Here is a 27,398-nt window from a genome sequence, read left to right as displayed (position 1 = left end):
GCAATGTTATTACTGTAGTTTTTCAAATCAAAGTAGCACAAAGCTAGAAAGAATCCATTTTTCATTCTTCAGGCAGAGATATTGTTTGTGAAACAAGGAAGTGCAGCAATCTAAGTGGCGGCTCATGACAGATGACGGCTGTGACCAATTTTTCCTCAGCCCACAGGCTTGTTGAGCAGTTTCCCCGGTCACTCAGTTCTCTTTATTCCCACGGACACACATTAAGGGGGTTCTGGTCCACCGCCTGCTTTACTGTTGCCACCCATTAAATGTTATGTTATACCGAAACACTTTCTGGAGGAAGGAGATTTAGACGGTATCTGTTCTTCATATTGTGAAAGACAAAATGAATAAAAACACATTATGACTGTATTTTTCCCTCTTTTATCTGAACCTCAAGTTTTAGTGAATTTCTGAGAGGGAAAAGTTGTCATGTAATTTGTAAGAAATAAGAACCCAGAGAACTATTTTTTGATGTTGCCCTTCTCTATTGAGTGTTTTTTTCTACGCAGTGCTTATACTTATTTAACAAAACTGTGTAATTATACTGAGGTTTTTCCTTTTTTATGCGAATGAATGTGTCAGAGAAATTATCGGTTTTCTTGAATCTTGAAAGTTTTCTTTTTGTATGTCTCTGATTTTAAATACATTACTTGCCGTCATGGCAGCAGCTCTTCACTGGCTGCTCACCGTGTTTTCCCATCAGTCCCGCGTGTTGTTTCTATTGTGCATTACCTTTTTATCAACCATATTTATTCCAGTTGATGCATATGCACCGTGCACCAGTGGTAATTTGTGCGCCCTTGTCTTTGTCCTGTCCTGTCCAGTGGTGAGTCAGAACCTGGTGACAGACAATGTGTCCGTGGTGGAGGGAGAGATGGCGATCATCAGCTGTCGGGTGAAGAACAACGACGACTCCGTTATCCAGCTGCTTAACCCCAACAGGCAGACAATCTACTTCAGAGACATGAGGCGTGAGTATTATACAACATTACTGTCGTGTGTACTGTCATCGTTTAATTAAGTTGCCCTCTCGTGGACTTGAGTGTGTTTTGTTAAGTACGTAAATTTACTTTGTTTTGACTGGAGGAAAACAGCGCTGACATGAGGAGGGGAAAAAAAATAAGAAAAAGACCTCAACCACTGACAGCCATTTATATACATGTTTTATTCAAAGCTGTCACTAAAGCAGCCAATTTCCATCTCAATTGTAACTTTCACCTTCTTTGCATTGCAGCAGTGTAACTTGTCCAAGAGAGCCCACTGTGGAACAAAATGACATACCAACATGAACTCAACAACAGGCTGATGGGGCTGTTTGGCTTTGTTTCCCATAACTAGTTTTCGATTTTGGACTTGGTTTGTTTGTTTATTTTAGCTGCCATTTTCTGAACACAGGGTCGGGGGTTTGTCCCATTACCAATTTCAGGATATTAGTGATATATAGAAAATAACCAGTGTATAGGCTTACTCGGCCATCTAGTGAGAATATGGGGGCAAAGAAAATGAAGGTATAGCAACCAGCATGGAGCGAGTCATAATAACAGGTGGTTTTCCTGTTTCTTCTATACATATGAATACAACACACATGAATTCAACAACAAAACATCTTCAGTTTCACAATAAAAGTCCAGTGGATTGTCTCATTTTGACATGACATCATGATACTAGGGGTGGCTTTACACAGACATAAATATATAATACATAATTATATAATTATATAATATAAAACACTACTATAGTACAAGACCTAGACTTATAAAGAGACAAGAAGTCTGCCTTTCACTTTTATGACTACACATCCCCGATTACCTCACTGCAGTTGTTATGTAGTACAGTTGCACCTGTTTATAGGGAAAACAAAACCTTGTGTTTTGTAGGTCATGCATTGTATGACTCAGTGAATAGAAAGTATTGTGTTACTGTCTAGAGAAAGTAGGCTGTAGCTGGTAGCTGACACTGTCTGCTGAGAGAGAGAGAGAGAGAGAGAGAGAGAGAGAGAGAGAGAGAGGGCTCTTTCAGCACTGCCATGTCTTAATGTGATTGATATCAAATGTGTTTAATTATAGTCCGAAGCAGTTTGATGTGATCAGATGACACGGAAATCAATCTTAGTGATGCATTTATTTATCTCAGTTTCACTGGTTCATTTTTCGGAGCAGCAGTAAAATTAGACAGACATTTGACATATCATTTACATTTGGTAAAATTTAACCAAACCAGAATTGGGTGTGTGTGTGTGTGTGTGTGTGTGTGTGTGTGTGGGGGGGGGGGTCTGATAAATGAAGGCAGATACCATGAAACGTGTAGACCCAGTTTAAGCAGGCATGTGACTGGAGCCAGCAGTAAAGTTGTATAGCATTAATTAACATTCGCTTACATTACTTGCACTTCCAGAGAGCTGCATTAAGTTTGACCCACATGTCTGCAGCAGGATTAACACAGAATGAGGTTAATACAATCTAGCAAACATGTTTAGCTTTCAGCGTGCCTGCTTTAATAACATCAACTCATATCCTTAAACATTTAATGACCTGTTGTGTTGGTTCTTATCCTGCCCAATTATCATGCTGCACATGCTCTGTTTGCCAGGTTTTGCTTCCTTTAATTATGATTTTTTTTTAAGGCCTTGTGGGAATAATGTTGACCTCAGTATAAAATACTGTAGATCTTTTTAACTATACGAGATTACCATATATATTATATATTATACAAGTTCAAAATGTGCAGATGTTAGGGGGAAAAAAAAGAAAAGCATATGCTTATTTTAATGTATTGTTTATATTGCTCTCAGCAGTTTGCATAGTTCTCCAACCCTGTCTCCAAAATTTATGTTCATATACGAGTGATTTGCATTAACAATGTGATTCCAGTCCTCACAGCTACAGCCTGGTTAAAGCTTTTATGGGGTTTTGTTGAGGCAGCTCAAAGCACCTCATGAAGTTTAACTCCACCTTTTTTTTTGGTGTTTAATCAAAACCATGAAGCTTAACTAACCTTAACCAAACCTAACAACCCGTGTAACACTGGACATGAACCGCAGATTCTGGTGTCAGAGAAAAGTAAAGGCGTAAGGTTGTTACACTTCCTGACTGCAGTTACGGTTCCTCCCGAATAAAATTTGGCAAAGCAAACATCAGACATGATTATAGTTTGCAGGAGACAGGTTTGGTGCAACTGTACGTGAGCCATAAAGCAAAGTTTAAGATGGAAGTCTGAGGGTTTCGAGCAGGGAGGATTTAGTTTTGTGTTTAACCCTAAATTGTAATATCTCAGTTACGCCTTGAGGGAATTTCCTCTAATTTGGCACAAACATTCACTTTGACTCCAGGATGAACTGATTAAAATTTGGTGGTCAAAGGTCAAAGATCACTGTGACCTCACAAGACACGTTTTCGGCCATAATTGCAAATGTATTAATTATGGCACAATTAAACACAAATTTCTGGTAGGATAAAATGAGGTGACGACTTTTTATATCCAAACAGTCAAAGGTCAACTTCACTGTGACATCATAACGTTCTGCAAAAAAAAAAAAAAAAAAAGCCTCAGGCCGTTACTCAACGCCGTAACTCAGGAAGGAGAGATTGTGACCATATTTCCTGCGACTCGGCTGGTTGGCGGAGACACACAACCGCGAGGCGGTAATTCCAGTTCTTTCTAAGTGTGTTTTTTTTTAATCACTTCTAGGAACACTGCAATCAAACTATCAAACTCCAACAGTGCTTGTTGTCTTGGCTTGTTAATCAAAGGAAGGTAACGTGTCAGACAACAAAACATTACCGAACATCACTTCATTCTAATTTGCCTGAAATAAAAAAAATCAAAATATAAATCAGTGGCTTTACCGCCGATGTGCAGTTATTTTAGCTACTGTTTGCTCTCACTGCTCCGTCAGCCTGACCCACACCAAGCCTGTGTGTTTGTTTGAGTGTGTGTATCTAACCCCAGCTCCCACACACTGGCACGAAACACAGATGCATTCTCCAACATCTAATGGGAAAACAGAGGGAGAGAGAGTTAGAGCAGAGGAACCGATGCTGTGTTTTTATTTCAATTTTTAATGAAATTATTACACATCATGTCGTCGCCAGTTAACATGACATGAATCCAATTCTAATCATTCCCTGAAATTCTCAAAGTAAAGTGTTTTTTGTAATAATGATGATAATAATGAACAGATAATTGTGAGCTTCCGCCTGAACAATATAATGCATTAGTACCAGGATTCAAATACATACTGTAAATCGCTCGGTGTCTTGGGAAACCGTGGAGTTCATTTGTGGGAATCATCGCAGCGATGTTGCCATGTTAACAAGAGACACAAGCACAGTATCTTGAGAACGACATCTGAAAAAAAAAGCTTAGTTTTCTAAGATAGAAAAATTTTGGAAAAGAATACAATATAAATACAGTATGCAGCGAGGGCTTTTACAGCTCCAGGATGCAACAGCTCCACACGCCACACACTTCGACTCCCGGTGAACATAGTGGAGCATTTAGCATCTAAAGAGGCAGATATTTCTTTCAGCAGCCGGTAGAGAAAAACAGATTGAATATTGGTGTTGTTTCTCAGGTGGACAGACGCACGGCTTCAAATAATGCTAATGTTGCACATTGTTTGCTGGATGTGGAAGCAGGTGGTTGTTTTTGTTTTTTTTTTGCTAACATGTTAGCCATGAGAACTTAAACCCATGGCTCAAAGCCTGTGAGGATGTGTATAGCCTTTGCGTGAGATTATTTCTGCAGGTATATAGGTATAGGTACAATTCTGGGCTCGATAAAACTATTCAACACATTAGAATAACCAAGCAGAATTATTGGTAAAAGTTTGATTTTGCAAAAACCGGTGTTAAAATCTCGTATTACACTGTTACCTGCTGTTTGCTGTATAGTTACGCACATTTTCTAATATGTTTCGACCTTTGTCTTGAGTTACGACATCAGGCATGAGCACGAACACATACTGTACATGAACTTACGACTTGGTATTTTCTAAATTCTGATCCTCAGCCTCCTGTGAGCTGAGTGTCAGGCACTCATTCACACTCACCATCCCCTTCTTATGTCCGCGGCCTTGCAAAAACACACCCTCTACATACTATACAAGGGCATGCTTCTGTAAGAGGACTTGGTATTTATCTTGGTATTTATCTGCTGTTGTGCCGAGGTGCAGTGAACTGACTCCCACAAGCTGGCTGTCAAGGGCAAGGTGTTCTTCTTTGACGGAGGGCTCCTTGATCTCCTGTGATCCCTCCCAGGCATCTTCGCCACAGCTGCACTGCTTCATTATGACACGGCCTCCACCCGGCAGCCTCCAAACAGCGTTGCCCCCTTCAAAAATATCACATCTGCCATCTCTGTCTGAATCCACAGTGGTGGATTATGTTTGTGAGTGTGAGATGGAGAGCACGGGAGGGTAAAGAGACGGAAAGGAAGCGGTGCTTTAAAAACCGGCTGCAGTTACATGCACAGAGTAGCCTGACTATTGGCCGTCCCCCTGTTACGCTTCATGTCCAGCAAAAGCAGTTCTAATGCGTTCTGTAAGCCGTTTTATTCCGTTTAGTAGAATTTATTCAAGTTTAAAAGCCCATGAGATAAGGAGACGGATGCGTTGCACTGCATTTTATTCTACTTCCCTCACGTCGTCAGTCTCTAAAAACACTGCAGCATACATTTCCCATAATGCAACTACATCATCTCCTTAATTAAGCCCTGCCAGACTGGTAAACAACCACATCTTCCAAAGTCATTGACTCACAACTGGGGTGTGGAGTTTGTTACTTTACAGCTTGAGCTTGTGGTCCCTTAAGTGCTTCTAAGTGCTCAGATGACTCCTGATGACATAATCAGAGGCTAATTTACCAGCCTTAACAAAGCTCCTCCAGAGCCATAGATGACAATACACAACTGCTTCCACAGGCCGAGCGCTCACCGAACCGGTGTGTGTGTGTAAAGTTGGTGGAGGGCTCCTTTAAGGTTTTTACTCTGGTGCGGTTTGATGCAGCTTTAACGACCACTTCGTTAAACGGTACGTAGAAAAGTAGCTTGAGAGCACCGCAGGGCCGTTCTCACCTGAAGCTACAGCAGGTTATTTCTGTGAAAAGACGAACGTATGATGCTTTAGCACAGATTGTTGTTTTTGCTGTTGTTAGCAACCAGCGTATGAACAGATGGGGACGTTTCCGTGGCGAAATGACCTGTTTAAAATGTGAATATCGTCGTGCCCGTTGAGAGGCAGCGGTAGTAAGAACGCAGCCGGTAGGTTATAGCTCAAACCGCCATATTTGACTGGGAAATATGTTACTTTAATACACCTACCCAGTTTGGGACATAGTTCATCTCTAAACAGCTCTTGCTATGTCCCTGAGAATGAACCTATTTTATCTTTTATTTTTGCACTACATCAGTTAGCCAACATTATAAACAGGAAGTAACATATTTGACAGATTTTTTTGAAGTACATAAAGACATATCATATCATGAATTATTTCCTAAATGCCTATAATTGGAATTATAATTGTATAATTAGCATTATTAAACATCAAGGCCGACCTTGCAATACAAGCTAATATTTAAAATTCTCCCAGGTTAACCAAGTGTTTATTTTTTCCTTGGCGAACTAAACAGCCGGGATCTAGCCTCTAACACGTCACATGTGCGTAACTGTTTGGCCTTGTAGCATGAGTAAGGTTGATGCACACAGATATCTCAGATCTCTTTTGCTCAGGAAGATAAAACATGCTTTGTTTTGTCAGAGGTTTGATGTACACATGAGCCGCTTTATCCTCCTTATTCTCTTTTCGACATTCTTATTGTGTATAGGGGAGCACAGGCACATACTTCTGACATCGCTTGCTGCTTCTTCAAATACACACCCACATGGTCACCTGTATGAAAAGGCTAAGAATAGCACTTGAGCCCTCATACACAAACACTGCCCTTTTTCTCCTGTGGAGGAAGGGAAGAGTAGCAGTTTCTTTATCAGTGGGTGATCTGGCTATTGATGGCCAGCAAGGTTCAGGGTGAAAGGCATTTTTGTCAAAACAACTTAATGAGGAAGCAAAACACACACACACACACATACAGTACACACACAGTGCGCACACATACTGCACACACATAGTGCCGGGAATTGGGCTTACTGTGTGTAATGACATAACGTCAATTAAAGAAACTCATTTAATATAAGATATAAAGTCATGTTTTTCAAAATTATAGATAATAATTAGCCAGAAAATGACAAAGAACCTCACGGAGAATGAATAGTGACCTACGAATGTAGACTGACGAATGCTGAAGCATAAAGGAAGAAAAGCCTCATTTTATATGCTTGAAACCAAAAATGGCGTCTTCTACACCCGTGGTCAAAATACTAACGCTAATAACCATGTCTTTCTGAGTCAGAAATGATCTGGTCTTTTGTATGTGACCAGGATCTATAACAACAAGTTACAAGAAGAAGAGGAAGTTGGATCAACTCACACTCAAAAAGCGGTCGAGCATGTTAATGTCAAGTAGAGACAGAAGGATGGAGTTCAGACGGGAACAGGCTGACTGAGATAGACAAGACTTTCATCTCACTCTCGGCTTTGAGTGTTTCAGGCGGCTCTTCGTATCGTGTGCTTGTATTTCAGTATGAAGAGCGTTTTCGTTAAACATGCAGCTGGGTTCGGTGACAGTGGCTATAGGTTGTTTTTATCACGATGCGAGGGCTAATACGATGCCAAGCGGTTCCCTGCAGACTTCCAGCAGACGTGGGCATTGCTTCTGGCCATCTGATGAACGCAAGTCCAACATTCACTCTCGTGTGAGTTCTCCTTGTCTGAGCTGAAAACTCTTAAGTTTCTTAAACCAAAACAATGAGCAAAAAAAAAGGCTAAAAGCTGGATTAGCTGCAAAGTTTCTTATTGTCAGACATTTGATTGAAGTTAATATATAAAAATACAGTTGAATGGAGATTTGATGTAGAAACACTGGTAAGTAAACAGCTGTTAATGTTAATGTTAGCTATGCAGCGATAGCTAAACTTACACAGAGCTCCTCTAAACAAATCAGATATGAATAAGAATGTAGTAATGGGAATGATACAAACGTACACAATAGGAAATATTAATTGTGCCATAAGCAGAACATATTAGAGCAGAAAGAATGATGAGTTTGTCAGTATGAGGTGAAAATAGGCCAATGCAAATCAGTGCAAAATATAGATAATACTATGTGGAATATGAGAGGAGGCAGTTGTTTTGAGTGTAATCAGCTGAGTCAGAGAGAGAAAAGCCTCCATGAGTCTTAACAACTATTCAAGCAAAGCTAAACGCCCCCATATTCTGGATTTAGGTGGTGGCTAGACAGTGATTTGGAAACCTGGACTCCACCTAGAGTGGGGAGGAGAGGTTGGTTGTAAGAGTGTAATTACCCCCGCCCCACCCCATCTTATCCACTCTGACACCCAATAATAAAACTTTGATGTGCTCCTCTCAAAAAGTAGCGGCAGCCACTAATCACAATTGATTGCAGCCACTTAGGCGAGGCGCACTCATCATCTCCTGCTCTCTCTGAATAGGAGTCATCCTCGGCTGAGGTTGGAGAAAGAAAAAAAAACGTTAAATGAAATACAGAGAAAGAATGAAGATGAATCAAGAAAGGGAAAAGAAAAAGAAGCGAGATCAGTTTAATTCATGCAGTCACCTGAGGTGAAAAAGGGGAGAAGAGGCCATTAAAAGATGTATTGATCCCAGTTCTCATATGTTTTGTTTTAAAGTTCATTTTCACCACAGGTCTCCAAAGCCAATTTTACCTTTACTGTCGGCTACATTTCAATACAGAGATCACAGCAGTGTGATGAATGATAACTTGACTTTTCACAGAATGTTTTGAGACACATAACCTGCTCTTTCTGATTTCCCACTGTATTTGAATGTCATTTCTTTTCTATTTATCATAACTTCAAAACATAAAATGTGTATTTTCCACCATGTCTTGCAAGAACTGAGAAAGTAAGAGAGAAAACGTCGAAAAGGTTCAACTGCAGCACATCATCCCCTTCTGTTAGCCATCGTTTGATACTGGCCATAGATGTACTTGTGAGTTCAATTGATTCTAGTGGACAGATGATGTTGCAATAGAAAAACTGATCAAATGCTACAGTTAGTAATCAATAAATGTCCAAAATCCACACAAATGTTTTAACACAGGAAGTTAAACTTGCAAAAAGGAGACTCACTGGAAAAACTTGCCCTTCCTCATTATAAAAATGACACCACTGGTCATTTGATCAAACATTTTAAAGCAACTTGTTTTTTCTCTGAGAGGTGACCTCTTGTTCAGGTCACGAGACACTGTGCTTCCCTGATCCTTCTGCCCACATGTCACAGTGTCCTTGAGCGAGATACTGAACCTCAAATTGTACCCCGACGAGCAGACCAGCGCCTGGCATGGCAGCTCTGCAACTATCAGTGCGTGTGCGTGGGTGAATGAGAGGCATTTGAAAGCACTTTGTACTTCTCAGATTGAGAAGTGTTTTAAAATTGCTGACGGGTAATATGAGATGAGCTACAGGGTCTAGAGCAAACATTAAAGAATAGACTTTTATTTTCTCAAATCTATCTTGATACATTGAAAAGAATTACTGGTGGCTGTAATCGTCCCTCCTCATCATAACATCTATGGCGCTGTACCCTTGTGGAGTGCCTGCACTGTGAAAGACGGGGGGGGGGGGCAAAATCCATAGTACTTGAGAATGTGAAAAAATAAACACACGCATACAACGGCCAGAATGAATCCGTCCGACTGATGTTTAGCAAGGAAACACAAAGATAGAATTTCACAAAAAAATAGACTGTAAATTTGAAAGGAAGATGCCCTCCCACTTTGACTCATACCCTTGAAACATGCTCTTTAAGACACCGGTCCATCTATAAATCCACACATTCAGCTAACACTGCACTAATGTTACAGTATTTACTGCTGCACGCTGGCACCGAGCTCGTGCTCCTCCGCTCGTCCTTCTACTCGCTTCCCTCTCTTTTGGAGCGGAGCACGTTCGCGGCGCTATAAACATAAATGCATGGAGTGCTCACCGCGTACAGAGCGGTAGCGTTCATTAAAGCTGGCGTACTGTTTGATAGCAGTAATCGGCATGACCGGTGACACCGCACCCAGTAGCTTGAATAGGGAGAGCGAAAAGTTGGACTTTTTCGCTCTGTCAGCTCCTTGGCTGCACTTCAGAGCGGCTCTACTGTACTGTCTTATCACTGCTTTAAATTTAGCTTCATCACCATCAGCTCTATAAAAAAAAAAAAGATCAGATAATTTACAGGCCCTTCAGAGTTTGGACAGACTTCTCTTATCCAAAGACCTGACTATCAATCGCCTTTGTCAGGCATCTGTGATGTCCTTCTCACGGTATCAGATAGAACAAGAGAAGAAGAACAGGGCAAAAAGAGCGTGAAGCTAAAGGTCACCTTCCCATTTTATACACAAAGACGAAGGAGTGAAATATGTATTCCAATGTGCTGTGACATAACAATAACAGGGACTGTCTGCAGTGTCACCTGGCTCACCTTCTGCTGCAACTTTTTATAATTTATTTATTTTTTCTGAAATGGATTGCGCCACTGCGCTCAAACCCCGCTGCGTTAACCAGGCTGCTCCCCATCATCTGTCCTTGTATCTCTTTGAGCCTACTGTATTGTTGTCCCAATCCTTGAGCATTGGGGAACTGTGTCCTTGCCACAGCGCCTCAGTGTTTCTTTTCAACATGTATTAGAAAGTATTTATTTATTCAGCTCATGTTTATACCACAATGCCTTATTTAGAAGTGGCACATAAGAGGATTATGAGATCTCGGAGAAATGCTTTTGTGAAATGGATTATATCTGATTGGCAAGGATTTTTCAAATTGTTGACACCAAGTATTTCATTCAAATATTGTGGATGTTCCCAGGTACACGGTACGAGTTGTTTGGGGTTTTTTTTTTCCCAACTAAGACCTGATATTTACTACAGGAGTATAGTCCTTTGTGCATTTTTACCCCAATGGAAATGGTTATATTTATGACCTGCTAGTTAAAAATATATATATATATATATAAAAATCACATAAAAAAACACATTTCTATAAAATTAGATTCAGGGTTCGCATTGACAAAAAGTGATTAAATGTTTTCCCATGAAATATTTCTTGTCTGGCTGCAGGGTTCTGAATCACCACCAGCAGTCTGGCGCTGGAAGGAGCAATCGACCAATCAGAGCTTAGTATGCAGGATTAAGAGATTTTAGCTACAGCCATGACATATGTCGGCAGAAAATGGCATCAAGCGTGGACAAGATTGATTCCCCTGTACAGGTCAACAAGTCCTCAGAACGAAACAGCAAAATGTGTCGTTTGTTCACACCTCCTGGAACCATCTTGCGCCCCCCAGTGGCAGGACGCCATCATTAGTCTGTGCCTTCCACACTGTTTTATGATCTAACTAAGGTTAAGGTTAAGTCAGATTTACTGTGTTGATAAGGATAGCAGACTATTGTAATCATAGTCCCCTGCCTATAGAGGTTCCAGTAATGTCAGCTGACTATGGCCACTGGAGAGCTTAGTCACTCACCCGTGAACATACGTCGTCTTAAATCAGTTAACTTACAAAAAACAATGTTAACTGCTCCCAGAAGCAGTTAGCTTAGTTTCTGTGTTGACTGAAAATGACTGAAAAGTGTAAAGAGCTAAATGACGCACTAACCCTGACTGCTGAAACAGTCTTGCAGCTAAAATGATAAAATGGCACAGCTGGTTTCGGGCCCTTCGCGGTCTACGACGGCTACAAAGGGCCACACCTTCGAAGAGCGCGTCCTCCGAAGGATTGCGGCCCCCATATTGGGACGCAGCTCGTATCCAGATTACAACTTGCTTTTGCTGACCTCCACACCTCCTTCATTAATTTAAAGCTTGTTCTAAACTCCTTGAAGAGCACATCAGCGTATTTCACAAGAGCACGGATCTTTGATGTTGTCACATCCATCCCTGTCCTCAGCGGAGATCTAATTGAAACAGTGCAGCATTATAAATAATTCCATTAGAAATAATTCTACTTGAATCCTAATTGAATTCTACTATCCTACTTGAATGCTGGAACCGACTCTGTTTCCCCCTTTAATAACATACAGTAGATTATATAAAACATTATATCCACTATACTGTTTACATCTGATCATAGATGCTCACATTGCTGCCGCCACCTTGAAGCCACTGGATGTTATTTACCTCGGTGGCCTGAGAATATCAGAGCCGCTCTGCCTCTCAAAACAGACTGAATGCTTTCTTCACTGCATCTGTGTACCGCAGCATCAGTATGTTCAAATCTGGGAACATTTAATTCAATTAAATCATTAGGATTAGAGGCTGACCTCTCATTCTAATGAGGCCTAACAAGGCTTTTGAATGAGCTACACTAATTAGGGGCATATTATGCATGTGCCACAAGAAGGGCTTCATTGTGCTTAGACAAAAGAAACTAATAGGTGCACAATTTTGTCTCTCTCTTTTCTATTCGGGGGGGGGGGGGAAACAAACAAACAGGAGCGTAGATGTATGTTAAGATAGAATATTTAGATGCAGATTTCTTTCCATTAATGTGATGACAAAGGGCCTCATTTCCAGTCAGCCTTATGGTATCACTTAAAATGTGTCTGATGTTCTTGTTTAATGATGCACAAAATCAATCGTGGTCATTAGTATTCTCGTTTCTCTCTGGCGAGTCTCTCCTCTCTCCTTGTTTTCCTCTGACTCAGTCACTCACGCCGCGTCTATCTCCTAACATTAAAGGGAAGTACTGTATGGCCCGTACAGCAGCATCACCATCTCTCTCTGCTCATCATCTGTGAAATCATAACGTCGCCCTGTGGTTATTCTATCTGTTTAGGTTTGTTCTGAGGTGTTCTACGTCTGCGTGTTCAACGCTTTAAGGTTTTAGGAGGAAAAAAATAAATAAAAATAAAACAACAACGCATGTACCGAGATTGAGTCGAGCGTGCAGAGCGCGAAGAGCCCCGGAGTTGCTGTCAGTCAGAGCAGAATTTATCAGCATACTGGAAGGAGGGGGGTGGAGACGGGTAGGCTTTCATCTTAACCACATGTTGTCATTCTACATTACAGCTGATAGAGTGTGCTTAGGTAGGTGGTCAAATGAGGTTGGGCAAGATGAAAGTGGCTGCAGATGAGGAAGAGATGGGATTTATGGATTTCCCCCCCCCTCCGATTCCTCTGTAGGCCACAAAGGACGGCCAAGGTTGAGACCTCTGTTAATACACACCATGTTGTTAGCACGTTCTCTATCTGCATCAAACTACATTAAACAGAAGGGAGTGTGAACTGCCTTGTGCTTTAATTTTCTCTCCTTTGTCTTCTCTCGCTGCATACTGTGTTACATCACTTTGCTCTGTGATTGATTGTTGACTAATTAGATTGAGGTATTTGTTTTCTCCTCTCTCTCTCTCTCTCTCTCTCTCTCTCTCTCTCACTGTGGAAGGTTCTTTGAAGCGCGCTTGAAGTTGTGATGCACTTGAAGCAAACATGACTAGCGGCATATTTGTCCATAAAACATATGAAAAAAAAAAAATTATTAAATATTTCTTTTTTGTAGAATTCCGCCTACACCCAGAAAAAGCAGGACTGCTGCTGTATGGCTCTGGGGTTTAGGCTGATGATTCTGTGAAACCATCATACGACCCTGCTGCTGCTGCTGCTGCTGCTGCTGCTGCTGCTGCTGCTGAATAAAAGATAAAAAATAAAAAAAACAAACCATTATTATCATTATTTGTTTAAAGTAACAATAATAATAAAAATGTATTGCTTTTTAGATGGTTCCTGTTTATACATTCCTTAAGGGTTTTTTTTCTGCAGCATAATGAAACAGCTATACTATGGTGAAATATGAAATAACTGTTTTCTCGTGTTTTATAGAATCTGATTTGACTTTAACACTGATTGTAATGGAGCCGACAGGATTAGCTGATTAATTTATTAGTCAATCAACAGAAGGATATAAATATATTATTGTTAACGATCTAAATATATTATTTTGATTATGTAATTATCTTCAATCATAAATGAGGAAAAAATGACAAACATTTCCTGGTTCAACCCTCTGAGGATTTGCTGCCTTTGCCGTAGGTGATCGTAAAGTGGATATCACTTTGGGCTGCAGGAAATTAAAAGGAGCGTTTTCACTATTTTTTTGGGCTCCGAATCCTACAGGAAACGTTTCACAGTCCAAATCCTTCCAGATCTGTACATGTATTACTTTTATGTATGGATTGATTAAATCACTATCTTCATGCATACTATTATGCAAGCATTACATGTGCTTCCTGAATGTAAATATAAATTTTGTGTGTGTGTGTGTGTGTTTTTTTCCTTCAGCACTGAAAGACGCCCGCTTTCAGCTGGTGAACTTCTCAGACAACGAGCTGCGAGTGTCGCTGTCTAATGTCTCGCTGTCAGACGAGGGTCGATATGTTTGCCAGCTCTACACGGACCCCCCGCAGGAAGCCTACGCTGACATCACCGTGCTAAGTACAGAAGCAAAATACATGCACAGACACACACACACACACACACAAAACACAATCACTTGTTGAGGAGAATGGTTGACGGCAGCTACAGCGAAGCTAGGAAATGCAGGAATATCGTGTGTGTGTTTTCATTAAGTCTCGTCATAATGCTGCAGTGTGTAAACAAGCTAATCTACAGCACCCAGGCTGCAAGTACAGGAGGTCAGATCATCAGGTCATAATTCACACAACAAGACAGACAGACTGCTGACACGTGTCTGAAACTGTAACTGTGTGTGTGTGTGTGTGTGTGTGTGTGTGTGTGTGTGTGTGTGTGTGCGTGGTTTGTGCAGTGTGCATGCAAGTAGGTTTTACTTGCATGTTTGTGGTTTCACTGTGTCCCACTGTCACAATACATCATGCAGAATTCTTTTCACAAAAACCTGTAATTTCTAGTTGTAAATAGTGTTGTTGGAATAAGTGATTTTTTTAAAAGCAAGAAAACTGAGTTTTCATAAAAATGATCACACTGTCATGATGTGAAGGAGAATGTTCAATAGTCAAGTCCTAGCATGTAACTTTGCATGCATTCACTAGTTTGTATGAGAGTTAAAGTTTGAATGACGTCCTACAGTTTTTGGCCCTTATACATAAGCGCTGGTCAGGCTGCATTGTTGGAAAAAGAAGAGAATAAAACTCAGCTCAGAGTGTCATCAGATGGTGAAAGCAGTTTTTGTCCACTGACATTTTGAATGACTCAGAAGGTCAGCTCTTTTCTTTAGTGACGAGCTTGTCAAAATGTCTAAACATTTAAACCCATAGTCGCCAATTCAACAGGCAAAATACAGTATGTCTTTCATGCTCTCTTAAATCAGTGTGGATGAAATGCCTCAATAACTTATAAGGTTAGTGAGTGTGTGAGAAGATCCAAAATTATTAACATCTCACTGGGACATCAGTTAACAACTAATCAATCATCGTTGTTTTGTTCTTTCATCCTCTATGAGGTTGCTAGATTGTTTTATTTTGAATATTCAATTAAAGATCCTACAGTCCTGCAGAGATATGAACTTACACGGTTACTGAATGGAACTATTTCATATTATTCATTTATTTATCTTTTCAACTATGGCTCAGCAGAATCAAAGAATAAATGATACATATATAAATATCATGATAATATGATGTGAGTTTCTCTTTTACACCTTTTACTTTTTACTTATCATGTTTCCTTTTTCTTCATTTGTGTGGACTTTTAATAATTGTTGTTGCATATCTTTATGTTGAATTTAACTACAGTTAATAAGTGATTTGAACAAGTTGCATCATAACCATCAAAGTGTCCGGTATTATGGTGATTATGTCTTAAAAGTCCAATATTAGTGTATTAAGATAATTTCAGTGGAAGGTGTTCTGCATCTCTTAATTGTCATCTAACCTACTTTTCTAAGTTTAATATGATATATATTTATAAATATATATACAGTATATATACATTATATATATATATATATATGTGTGTGTGTGTGTGTGTGTGTATATATATATATATATATATATTTGTCAGCTCTCTGTTTTCTCAGCATGCAGCGCTCAGGGTAGAGAAATACGACAATATAATTCCCCAGTGTTTACAGAGTGTGGTTTGTGTTTCCTGTTGCAGTTCCTCCAGGTAACCCCATCATCGAGGCTCGGGATGAGGTCCTGAGTGAGGGCAACGAGACAGAGATGACCTGCACCGCCATGAGCAGTAAGCCTGCCGCCACCATCAGATGGATGAAGGGAGATAAGGAGCTTCCAGGTAGGGGGTCTCCACACACACACACACACACACAAACAGAAAATCACAATCATCAATCAGGACATTTTCTCTCTTAACAAAATAAGACACTTTTGTAACACAGAAAATCAGAGCTAGTTCCTTTCATAGTATTCACTCATCTGTGTACTTTTGTGTACAAAGAGTTCCTCTGTTTGACACAGAAAAGATTGTGTTCGTGAACTGGAGTAAAAAGGACATGATGCGTCGCCTCCAAACAGAAACAAAACTCTTCATGCCCGCCGCTCGTTCCCTCGCTTTGACGAAAAACATGGAACATGCATAAATTTCACATGAAAGCTTACATGCGAACAAAAGAAGGAAAACAATAGTCTTTCAAATTTTAGGATTGTTGATGCAGCCTATATATACACACTCCTGTCTGTATGCTCATGCAAATGAAATTTTCTCTTTAGAAGTCACAGTGAATCTGTAATATTATTCACCTGTTAACTCCCCTCATCCAAAACTGGAAACATTCTGCTCAAGTTTGACTGAAATGCGAGCGCATTGTCTTCACTAAAGAGTAAAGCATCAGTCTTTGGCAACAGATCTGTTGCTAAATAATACTGAAACGATCATGATCAAGACTAAAACGTGAGTTTCTTGTCGACTGAAACATGTTAAAGCTAAGGAAGAGGTTCTCTAAATACGACTTAACCTGACATGGACTTCACACGCAGCTGACAACATTAATACTGTTGCTCTGCTGCTGTTGCACCGTTTACCGATCAAGTAAAGGCTCGACCAGCAAAACAAAATGTCGACAGGCTCAACACCGCTCACTCAGAGAGCCCAAGCATTTCAGAAATGAAGAAAGAGCTGGTTGGATTTATCGGACTCGCACCGTCCCTCGGTGTCCACCAGTGGAGCCGGATGACTTTCCTGAGCATCTTCTGATCAGTGGTGTTGTTCCACAGAAGAAAAAACTGCACCAGAATAACTGTACTGTGCACTTCATGGCTCCTTGTCCTTTGATATGAAGTTTAGTAAACAGAGTAACAGAGAGGTAATTGTTTCTTAAAGGCCTTAAAGAACATAATGACAGTATAATTGATTTCTGTATTATGCTGTTGACATGGAATGAAAATAATTCTGTGAAGAAGATGATTCATTTCACAGCTTTGTTTGTGCAGTGTCCACGGTGTGTGTTTCTGTGGGTGTGCACTCTCTCCTGTTGTGTTGCTTCAGTCTAACTTCTCCATGTGCATCTTTAGCTCCTGTGACATGTATATAAATGAAGTTTTTTTGGGAGGGGGGGGGGGGTTCTTGCTTTTCTTTGCTGGCTCTCTGTATTTAGTGCTTCTATCAATGCTATAGCTTTTTTAAATTGAGCTCTGATGCCACTTTGAATAGTTTCCATTAAAGTGACGTCGATGTGCAGCGGTAGCCAGAGTCTGTTGGCACTGTGACAACTTTCATGCCTTTATCAAAGGTAGCTGAGCTTTAGAAGTCTGAGCAGAGCTCAGGGGTGAACAGGCCTCCTGCCAGGCAGCTCCACCTCAGAGCCCAGACAGAAAGCTTTGTAAAGACTTTGAAACAAAGGTCCTAATCAGAAGCTGTGTAGAAGGCCCTGAGCAGCTTCACCTCTACACTGCAGCCCATTAAACCCTTAGTGGTCAGCTCAAATCTGAGAACGTTCCTGTGTGTCAAGGTCAGGGTTTGGCTCACAACTATCTGTTAATGTCACAAAAAAAAAGTTGACACTCAGATAAATCTTCAAGTGTTTCTACTGACCAGTGTACATCAGCAAGAGTCGGCGATGCATCAAGAGCTGATTATCCTTTCCTTTGGCTGTTGGTTTCAGTCCAGCTTTGTGCAGATCAGGATCTACAACATCTGATAATGTTTTACTGTTATCTAACTGCCGCATCATGTCTGATGTTCGAAACTATAAATTCCAAGAAGTCAAGTTTCTCCAGCAGAAATGCGGCCCGTGTTAACTGGATCTTTCTCATCCTTTACACCGATCACGTGGTAATGTTTAAGAAACTTGTGAATGCCGAGAGCTGACAGCAACACGGTTACTTAACCGCATGCAAACACACTGCCTAATGGTGTGCTGTAGTGGTGCACTTGCTTTTTCTAAATGGGCGAAGTGGAGCCCATAACCACTGTAACCAAATGATTTATATAGCACTAAATGCCCCTCAAACCCCCCCCCCACGCCCGTGCTGTGTTCCCACACTTGTTAAGAATGGATTGCCATTTGCTGAAACTGGCTCGGCACTCTCTACAGAAGTTCTACAATTGATGGATGCAATTTTGTGCCATAACACAATACTCAGGGATATTTAATGGCTCACATGTCACAACACTGCATTTGGAGCACGCCATTTGCTTTTATCCATTTTTGCCACTGGTGAGCAGATGCTAGCAGCTGGAATAATGGTGGGCACTCTTTAAAAAAAATTAAAAAAAAAAAATTAAAATTTTGTTATTTTACCTTCCTATGTTCTTTGAAAGTGGCGTCAATGTTGTTATTTCAACAATATCAGGTTTGTTGACCATGTCGTAGCAGTTAGCCGTCGTGTTGATGCTAGCCCTGTGTCAAATGACTCCACAGTGTGATCGGTTGACACTGCTGCAGTGTTGTCAAAGTGGAACCTGGCTTTGCTCTGCTGATGCTGAAAATGTGAAAGACAAAAGAGCAAAAGAAAAGGGAAGGTGGGAGGGAAAAAGAATGGCTCAGGGTGCCGGAGTCCTGACACCAGGGCAGAATTACTTAAACCGCCGTCGGCTGTGGCTCCTTGCCTGGCAGACTTATTTCTAATTAAACGTCCTGAGAATTTCACTTAATTTACCTTAAGGGATAATCAGGATCTCTTAAATATCATTTAAAGGTTGCAATTGTCATGCTTGCCAATGTAAATCCAACTATCTCTCCTAATATGCACAGACCTATTATCTCACTATTATCTCCTCCTCCTTTTATTTTCTCTGAGCCTGTTTTTCAGTGATTTATTAACATATGCCCTAACACTGATATCTCCAGCTCTTAAGCATACACTGCAGTGAAAGTCGTGAATAAGGGAGCGCGGGATCCAGCGGTACAGGTCACTGCTTTCTGTTCTGTTAGGATGAAAGAAAAGGAAGTTGGATAGAGAAAAGAAAAAAAAAAAGCCAGGAGGTAGGGCACTTCATTGACTGACAGGAACCAGAACAGCCATTAGCCTCAAGTCTTATGAGACAACCACAGGGTGATTTCAATTACCCCGTTCTACCCCAGCAGGATGACTCGACAAATGGATGAAAGAATATTTTTTTTGGGCAAAGTGATAGAAGCGGAGAGACGTATATATTTTATTTAACCAGACATTACTACCTTCCCGTTCCACAAGAATGTGATTAAACGATAAGAGAAGTGAAACGTAGAGGAGGCGCAGGAGAAGAGGAGCGACTCGGGTTGTATGTTGGCATCTACAACAGACTTAAAAGTGCCACCTCAGCTTTGGATTGACCTTCCGCTGCCTTTCAGTCACAGTCATCTCTCCCACAAAGTTAATGCTGTTAGCGCTTCGCACGGCGTGATGTTTTCAAACAGAGAGCTATCACTGATTCATCGTCAAATGCTCACTTCACTTTTTAAGGGCTCTTCTGGCTCTGCACCACCAAAGTCACATAATGTGTCACCTGAAAGATCATCAGGCACCATTAAAACAAGGGCACCAGTATGATCAGTGCGCGGTGTGGGTCGGATGTGTTCTTCCAGTTTTTCCAGCAGGGACAAAATATACTAGGGTTGTAACAGCACACGTGTTTGTTGCTGTGTCGCTTGTCGGGGTTCGGTTCACGTTCACGGATCCAAACGAATATTATCAAGCGCAACGTCTTGTGTTCTGATGATCAGTCTCCCGACACGTTAGCCAATAAGGTCACACAGCTACAGTGAGCCCACGTATCCTCATATTGCTATATTTGGCAAAGCGCTACCTCGCTGTGCTGCTACCTCTGTCAGGAGGGAGAGGGTTTAATTCAGCTGCAGGAGACATTGTTAGTGCCAGCAGATCTGCCCTTTCTGAGGGAGCCCCTCTGGACTTTGCACTTTGGATGGATCTGTATTTTATTATTTTATTGTTTGTTTTTATTTATTTATTATTTACTTGACAACCTCCTAAAGCGCTTAAAGTCTCGTTAGTGGATTGCAGCATTATTAATAAAACCTAGATGACTTAGGTAATCATCCAATTTGAAAGTATGTCCAGTTTGCCACAGGGTTACAATACAAGTTAAATTCATCATAAATTAAAAGAAATGTTGTTTTTCATGTCTTTTTTTTTTTCATGTTACCGAAAAAATACTGAACCGTTAATTCAAAACCGAGGTGTGTCCCGAAATATGAGTTCTGCGTTAAACCCCTAATATATATGCATGTAGATCTTTCCCGCCCACTTTCACTTCAGTTCACTTTGACGTGTAGATCAGCGTCACTGATCAATAATCTGGCCTGGAGAGTCTAGACCAGAGGAAGCCTATTAGCTCTCTAAACCCAACTCCCTCACAAAATAAGAGTTTCGTCGGTTTGCAGAATCAACCCAGTGTGATGCTGAGGGTGCGTGTGTGTGTGTGTGCGTGTGTGTGCGTGTGGTTTATATGGGGAAAACAATGGGCACAGGTGTGTTGATGTGTGTTGCCCTCAAGAGTGACATTGTCTCTACTTGAGCGGATTAATATTTGATGCAGCACAACTGGAGTACTGTCAGATGTCTGTCTTGTGAGACTACTCTGTCTCCTCTCTCGCCTTTCCCATGGAATGGGCACCCGTCGGTGCTTGTGCCTTACAGTGCACAGCGGGGTTCATTTGTTGTATCTCTTCCTTGCACAAATGGGTGCTGGGTTAGTGGCTGCTCTGTAGACATGTGAAAATACTTCAATAATCCGGGCAAGAAGAAGAAAAAAAACACGAGCAACAGGCTCAGACGCCTCTAAGAAGCTTTTTTTTTTTTGCTAATGACAAATGGTAGAAAAAAGAGAGTGAACATTAAATTAAGATGGTGGCTCATTAATTATCTCACCCAATTTACCATTCATGGTAATTATACATATTTTTACATCCATTTGTGCTTGCCAAGGTAACTAAGTATTTTTACTGTACAATGAATTCTTCAGGTGTAAAGCAGGAGATCCAGAAACCAGGACTTGCATAAAGACATCTCTTCACTGCCGCTTCATGCATCTCAAAAGACATTTTGATTTGAGCAGACCCCTTCAGGTTCCCGTTTCAGGCCCTTGCATGTATCTGAAGCCTCTAGTGGTATTTATTCATGACAACCTGTTCCTTTACACAAGGCACATCACACACGTTTGCCTTCCCAGCATCCAAAGAGACAGCTGTCACCACGGTGACGGTATCACCGCTGTGGCTGAGCTGCAGTGTGTGTGCTTGGTAGATATTTTCAAGCTAGAATATGAACTGATGGATGCAACACTGTTCGCATTAAGACAGATTTTTCTCCTGTTCCAGCGTTTTATCTTCGCAGGCTCTTTCACTTATTTTTTTTATTTATTTATTTTTTTGCTTCCAGTATTTGTTTTATTGATGGGACGCAAACACACTTGTGCAACAGACTGTTAGGAAGTAGGACAAAGGGATAAAAATAATCAATCTCTCTTTGCGCCGCTGCCGTGCTGAGCTGTCTGCAGCCATCCCTCTTATTTTCTATGACTGTGATGAGGTATCCTCCTCATCGCATTTGAGAACATATTGTCTGATATTACGGAGCAGCCAATAATCAGAGGAGACTCACTTTGCTGGCTTCAGATCTGGCAGTGCTGCATAAAACGTGGCTACACAATAAATCTGGCTTTTCGCAAAGCCTAACGAGTGATTCACAGTCGCATAGTTGCCCCTGACAGCAGGCAATTTTTAGCTGATTCACCTTCTTTGACCATTCTCAAGGACACTGTCACTTCCACTCTACTTATTTTGAAGGGTCAGTGGGAGAAAGACAATCTCCTCACACCCAGACAATGGTTGTCTTTGTCATGCCTTAATATTTTTAATGCATTTTTTTCCCCAGCTTGAGTGCAAAGGTTTCATCAATGTTATTTCGTTAACTGCGAATTAGTTATCTGACCCTTCAGCAGCAAGTTGTTCACAAAGTGCTCCCAGAGGAGAAAAAGATGCATAAAACTGAGTATCAACTCAAGTCAGGAAGAAATCCAATATATTAACTTCTGATATTTTTAAAAAGTTTTTTAGAATGAAAGAGTCAAGGCTTAAATAATATTTTCTTTGCAGAGCCAGTCTAAACCTCTGCAGCTCTGTTTTCACTATCTGACTTTAGTGCAGAAAACATACACGGAAAATAAAACTGAGCCCTGAAGCAGGAATCCAACCAACCAGCAATCTATGAGGAGTCATTTAAATGATTAGGACAACAAGCAGTGCTGAGTTTATTTTAAACTAAATGTCAACTTTTTCTTTTTTTAATCTATGAACTCCACTCTGAGGTCTAACTTCTTAAATTAGACAACATAGATCAAATTTCAGGAACTGCAGGTGTTATAGGAAGTCTGTTGGTGCAGTGACAAAAACTGTTACCTCACAGCAAGGAGGGATCTGGAGCCTGGATAAGGTTTTCCCCAGGTGCTCCAGTTTTCTCTCACAGTCAATAGACATGCATGTTAGGTCAATATAGGGGACTCTAAATTGTCAGGATGGATGGAGGGATGGAGGGATGGATGGATGAGATAAACTGTAATGTTTCTAGAGTTCAACTCATCTTGTTTTTGCTGTCTTAGTCTTTGCACCACTGCACATCAAAGTCTGTGTGACAGTAGATGAAGGAGCGTTTGCGGGGATGGCTCATTCATATTTTAACTGAAACCCAGAATGCACCTGTGCTGCTGTGAGTTTTGAGTCTGCTTTTTTCTTTGCCCCCCCCCCCCACAATAGGCAAGCCCAAAGTTGAGCTGACCTACGACAAGATGTACACAGTCACCAGCCGCCTGACATTCACCGTGAGTAAGGAGGATGACGGCGTACCTGTGGTTTGCATCGTAGACCATCCCGCGGTCAAGGACTTCCAAGCACAGAAATACCTGGAGGTGCAGTGTAAGTACTTCTGCTTGGAAATGAATTATAAATCAGCATGGATATTTAAATAGCATTATGCACCTTTTTCTCTTTTTTTTTTTCTTTTTTTTTGAGTGTCTCATCAGCTTAACTCAATAAATTGGACTGCAGCAGAGAGGAGCGTTCTATCCTCATTAATTAAATGGCATAAGTTTGCTACTTTTCCCCCCTAACTAAAACTTTAGTGTGTGACATGTGTGGCAGTGTCACTGAAGGGAAATCATCTCCATGCACCAGGTTATGATGAATAAGAGGAGAAAATTGGACTGCAATGGAGTAGCCTGTTCCATCTCCACTAATTAAATGACATAAATATTCCACACCCCCCCCCGCCCACTGAAACTCAGTGCCTGTCATTGTCATCGGAGAGAAAAGATTCCCAGAACATGATGAATAAAAAGTGGGAATAAATAAATGAGCACACCAAAAATATAAACTAACCTAAGGTATCATGTATTTGTGTCAGAAAGAGTAATATTGTTTTTGGCTTTATTAAATTTTGTCATCACTATGAAGTTGTACAAACAGACTGGGTTAGGGTTTCAGTTTTCTTCGTGTTACAAGATATCTTTTATTTTAACATCCTCATATTCACAGACTGACTTTATCTGTCATGTGGGACCATGGATTTGTTAAAGCAGTGCAGTTTAAGTAGAAAAAAAAAAAAAATTGAACGTGGAAGCAAGTTCTCATTTTCCCATCCACCTTGTTCAAGTAGCAAATACATTTGTCCTCATCTCTGCGCCCATGGGTGTGTTGGTCTAAGAATGAGGTGTGGTCAGGTGCATTGCTACTTTGAGGCAGAAGAAAGTGATTGACCAACAAAAACCTGGTCTTAAGTCCGTGGCGCAGTATTTCACTGCACAGCCCTTTATGTTCTCTGAGGGGAAGCTCCCTCTCCCACACAGCGAAACCCCCTGCACTATTCTAATAAAAAAAAGACCAACAAAGAAGATTCACAAGTCACACAGCCGTGACTGTGTGTAGCACCCAAAATTAATTCATCGCACATGCATTTGTTAAACCGTAGCCAGCGACGATATCTCAATCATGTTCAAATGTCAAATGTACTCAGTGATAATTTGGTTTACAGGGCACAAACTGAGACAGAGTACAAATTAATACTGTTTATAGAGTAAATAACAGAATGAAAAGCACATCAACACAGAGAAATTAAATGTCAAATGAAAAACACCTAAAGCTGACCAAACACAAAAGCATCTGATGACAAACAGCGTTTGTTGAAGTGTCTTTGGCAGATTATAGGGAGAGAGAGGTGTAGAATGCGAATAAAAATAAAAAAAAGATCAAATTTATGTATTTCATGCCTCTGTAACCTTATGCCAGAGGCCTCTGGCATGTCCTAGCATTCTGCTAAAAAAACAAAAGCTCTTCTGTTGCTATCTGACCTTTCCCTGAGAGAGCGAGAACAGGAGATCAGCTCATCTACAGAGGCACCATGGCATTTTGTTGGCCTCTGATTGCAGGGAGCTCGCATGGACCACCCGGCATGCAGGGGCTGCTGCTGTCATGCTCTGTGCATACAGTAATGGGCAACAAACAGGCATAGCCAGTCCTGCAGTCCACCTTCTCTTTGATCTCTCTGCCATATGGTTTAATATTACATTTGGAGCGTGTTGACTGAAGAGTATTACTGTTTATATGGAACTTATCTAGAAACGTGATAGATGGTGGTTTCAGAAATCTGCTCTTTGGCTTTTCTTCTGCTTTATTCTATGAAAATGTGGAAACCAGTTGTTTATTTCCAGAGGAATTTACTTTCTCTATGCACCGACGACTAAAGACTAGCACTTGATTGGAATTAAATAACTGGATGTGGACTATTAAGTACGAGGGAAGTCACAGTACACGAAACGGTTCACAGTTCAGTATGTACTTCAGTTTTAGGGTTGCAGTGTTTTCAGTACAGCAGGAAAAACAAAACAAATACTTTGAATTATTAAAAAAATAATTGGGGGATCCTTGGCCGTATTATTTTTATTATTTTTATTTTAAATACACCACAATATTGACATGGAGTATGGTGATTAAGACAAACTAAAAGACTATTAAGTAAACAGCTGTTGATGCTAACGTTGGCTATACAGCAATAGCAACATTTACAAAATGTCTCCATGAAGCTTCTCGCAGCTTGGCAGTTTATGCTTAGATTAAACAATATCTGGAGCCCTGTAATAGACTTATTTGTGTGATCCTGTGATTTTTTTCTCTTCAACAATATCTAAATAACATGACAAGGCTCTTCCAGCTCTGCTTTTTCATTTCTGCTCACCACACTAACAACACTTGCTATGTGGTACTTTCCTCATAGGGGCTAACTTGATTAGCATTGTTTAACTAACAGACAATAAGTGTCCCCTAAGTATTTATGTTTCACACATGCTAAGATGTAGACTTAGTGTATTAAAGTAATTTGCCAGTAATTATTTGGCTTTTTATGTAGCACCACAGTGAATGCTCTGCTGTGTATGGTTCGGGGCGACTTGAGGTACCACACCTTCACACCTTCACTGATCACTGTGTTCTTTTTCTCTATAATTAGCTCCAAATTATATCGTCCTCTTTAATAAACCTCTCCAAGAATCCAGTTACTGATCTGCTACTTTTGAGGAAATTAAAAATGACGGGACCTTTAAGATAAAGCTGACTCTTTTCTATTTCTGCAGTGGCATAAATGTTTGATTACTGATTACAGAGGTAGATGAGCTGATTTACACCGAATCCCTCACTGTGTGGCCAATTTGTGAGTGGAATGGTGGGAATCGTGTAGTAAGGAATAGCTTTGAAAACCCCATTGTCTAGGGACAGCATAATTAAATAAACCTGTAATGTTTATGCGTATAAGTAAAGTACGTTGTTTTGCTCCGTTGCCTGGTTGTTTACTCTTAAGGTCAGCTGGCTGCGGAGAGATGGATAGTGCCGTCTTGAGCGCTTATGAGGTGAGGCAAACAATAAAGCAGATAATTCCATTGGCATAATAATAACGGTCCTCTTGCATACAGCAGACACTATTTCATTTCCACTGAAGTGGCTGTATTCGGATCTGGCAATGCAGTGTGTGTTTTTCCATCTAGCAGAGACAGGAAAGCTCCGCCATAACTACTTGAGACTATAAAAACAACCTACAGATGCCTGGCATCCTTCATATTTATGACTCCAAGATGACAAGGTCAGATGACGTTGTTAGTGAAGAAAAAAGTTGCAGGATGCCATGTAATGCCTGGAGTGGAAACAAAACCAAAGGGTTGCTGTCTAAACCCTTGCATGCCCACTGAGCAGAAGACTTGGCTTTTCGCCCATGTGCTGTCCATCACCCAGGCTGAGAGCCGACCACTGACAGGGTGTGATTTAGACAGATGGATGGCCAGACATGTGTTGTTTGTTGCCGAGAAGGTCGGACAGCAGTGTGGAACTTAACCGCCAGCTTTGAAACCATAACTCAGGCCCGATCCCTGTGTCTGCAGGCTGATTAAAAATGCAGCACCGAATTGTGCATTTAGGCTATAAAAGGGGGGAAAGGATCAAAATAATTCATATCACAATCGGAAAACTGTAATTACGCCATTATGACTCAACGATCAATCTGGTGTGAAATGACTGAACTGTGGAGGTATTTATGGGCAGCCCCTAATGTTGGAAAACCTACAGTAAACAAGCAAGGGCATAGTGTGCTGCTGCACTGCCAGAAATGTTGGCCACTATTTGACACCAAAACTTTTTTGTTAAACACACCTTGATATAAAGATGAACATCAGGTTGATAGAAAGCCTCCTAGGCCCTCGTTTCCTCACAGTGGGACACGTCCTTTTGTGGCATTATCAACCAGGACATGCCTGTTATTTTTAAGCATGAGTGTTGTTTCAAAGTTAGAAGTCAGAGCAGGACTTCTGTTGCATTTGTTCTGTCTCGGTCTTACTTCACTACACGGCAACA

General features: G+C 40.8%; 1 protein-coding gene across 1 annotated transcript in view; it reads left to right on the top strand.

Annotated features, from left to right (window-relative positions):
- cadm1 (cell adhesion molecule 1) overlaps nucleotides 1-27,398 on the top strand; it is a 352,639-nt gene that overhangs the window by 259,192 nt on the left and 66,049 nt on the right. The window contains 4 exon segments of the mRNA XM_022760846.1: nucleotides 828-974; nucleotides 14,417-14,569; nucleotides 16,211-16,348; nucleotides 23,265-23,423. Of these exon segments, the coding sequence (XP_022616567.1) occupies nucleotides 828-974; nucleotides 14,417-14,569; nucleotides 16,211-16,348; nucleotides 23,265-23,423 (597 nt within the window).

Source organism: Seriola dumerili, unplaced genomic scaffold, assembly GCF_002260705.1.
Source record: "Seriola dumerili isolate Sdu_G_001 unplaced genomic scaffold, Sdu_1.0 BDQW01000367.1, whole genome shotgun sequence".
NCBI classification, from domain to species: Eukaryota; Metazoa; Chordata; class Actinopteri; order Carangiformes; family Carangidae; genus Seriola; species Seriola dumerili.
The sequence above is the reverse complement of the archived record's forward strand: the minus strand, read 5'-3'. Positions and strand labels throughout refer to the sequence as shown.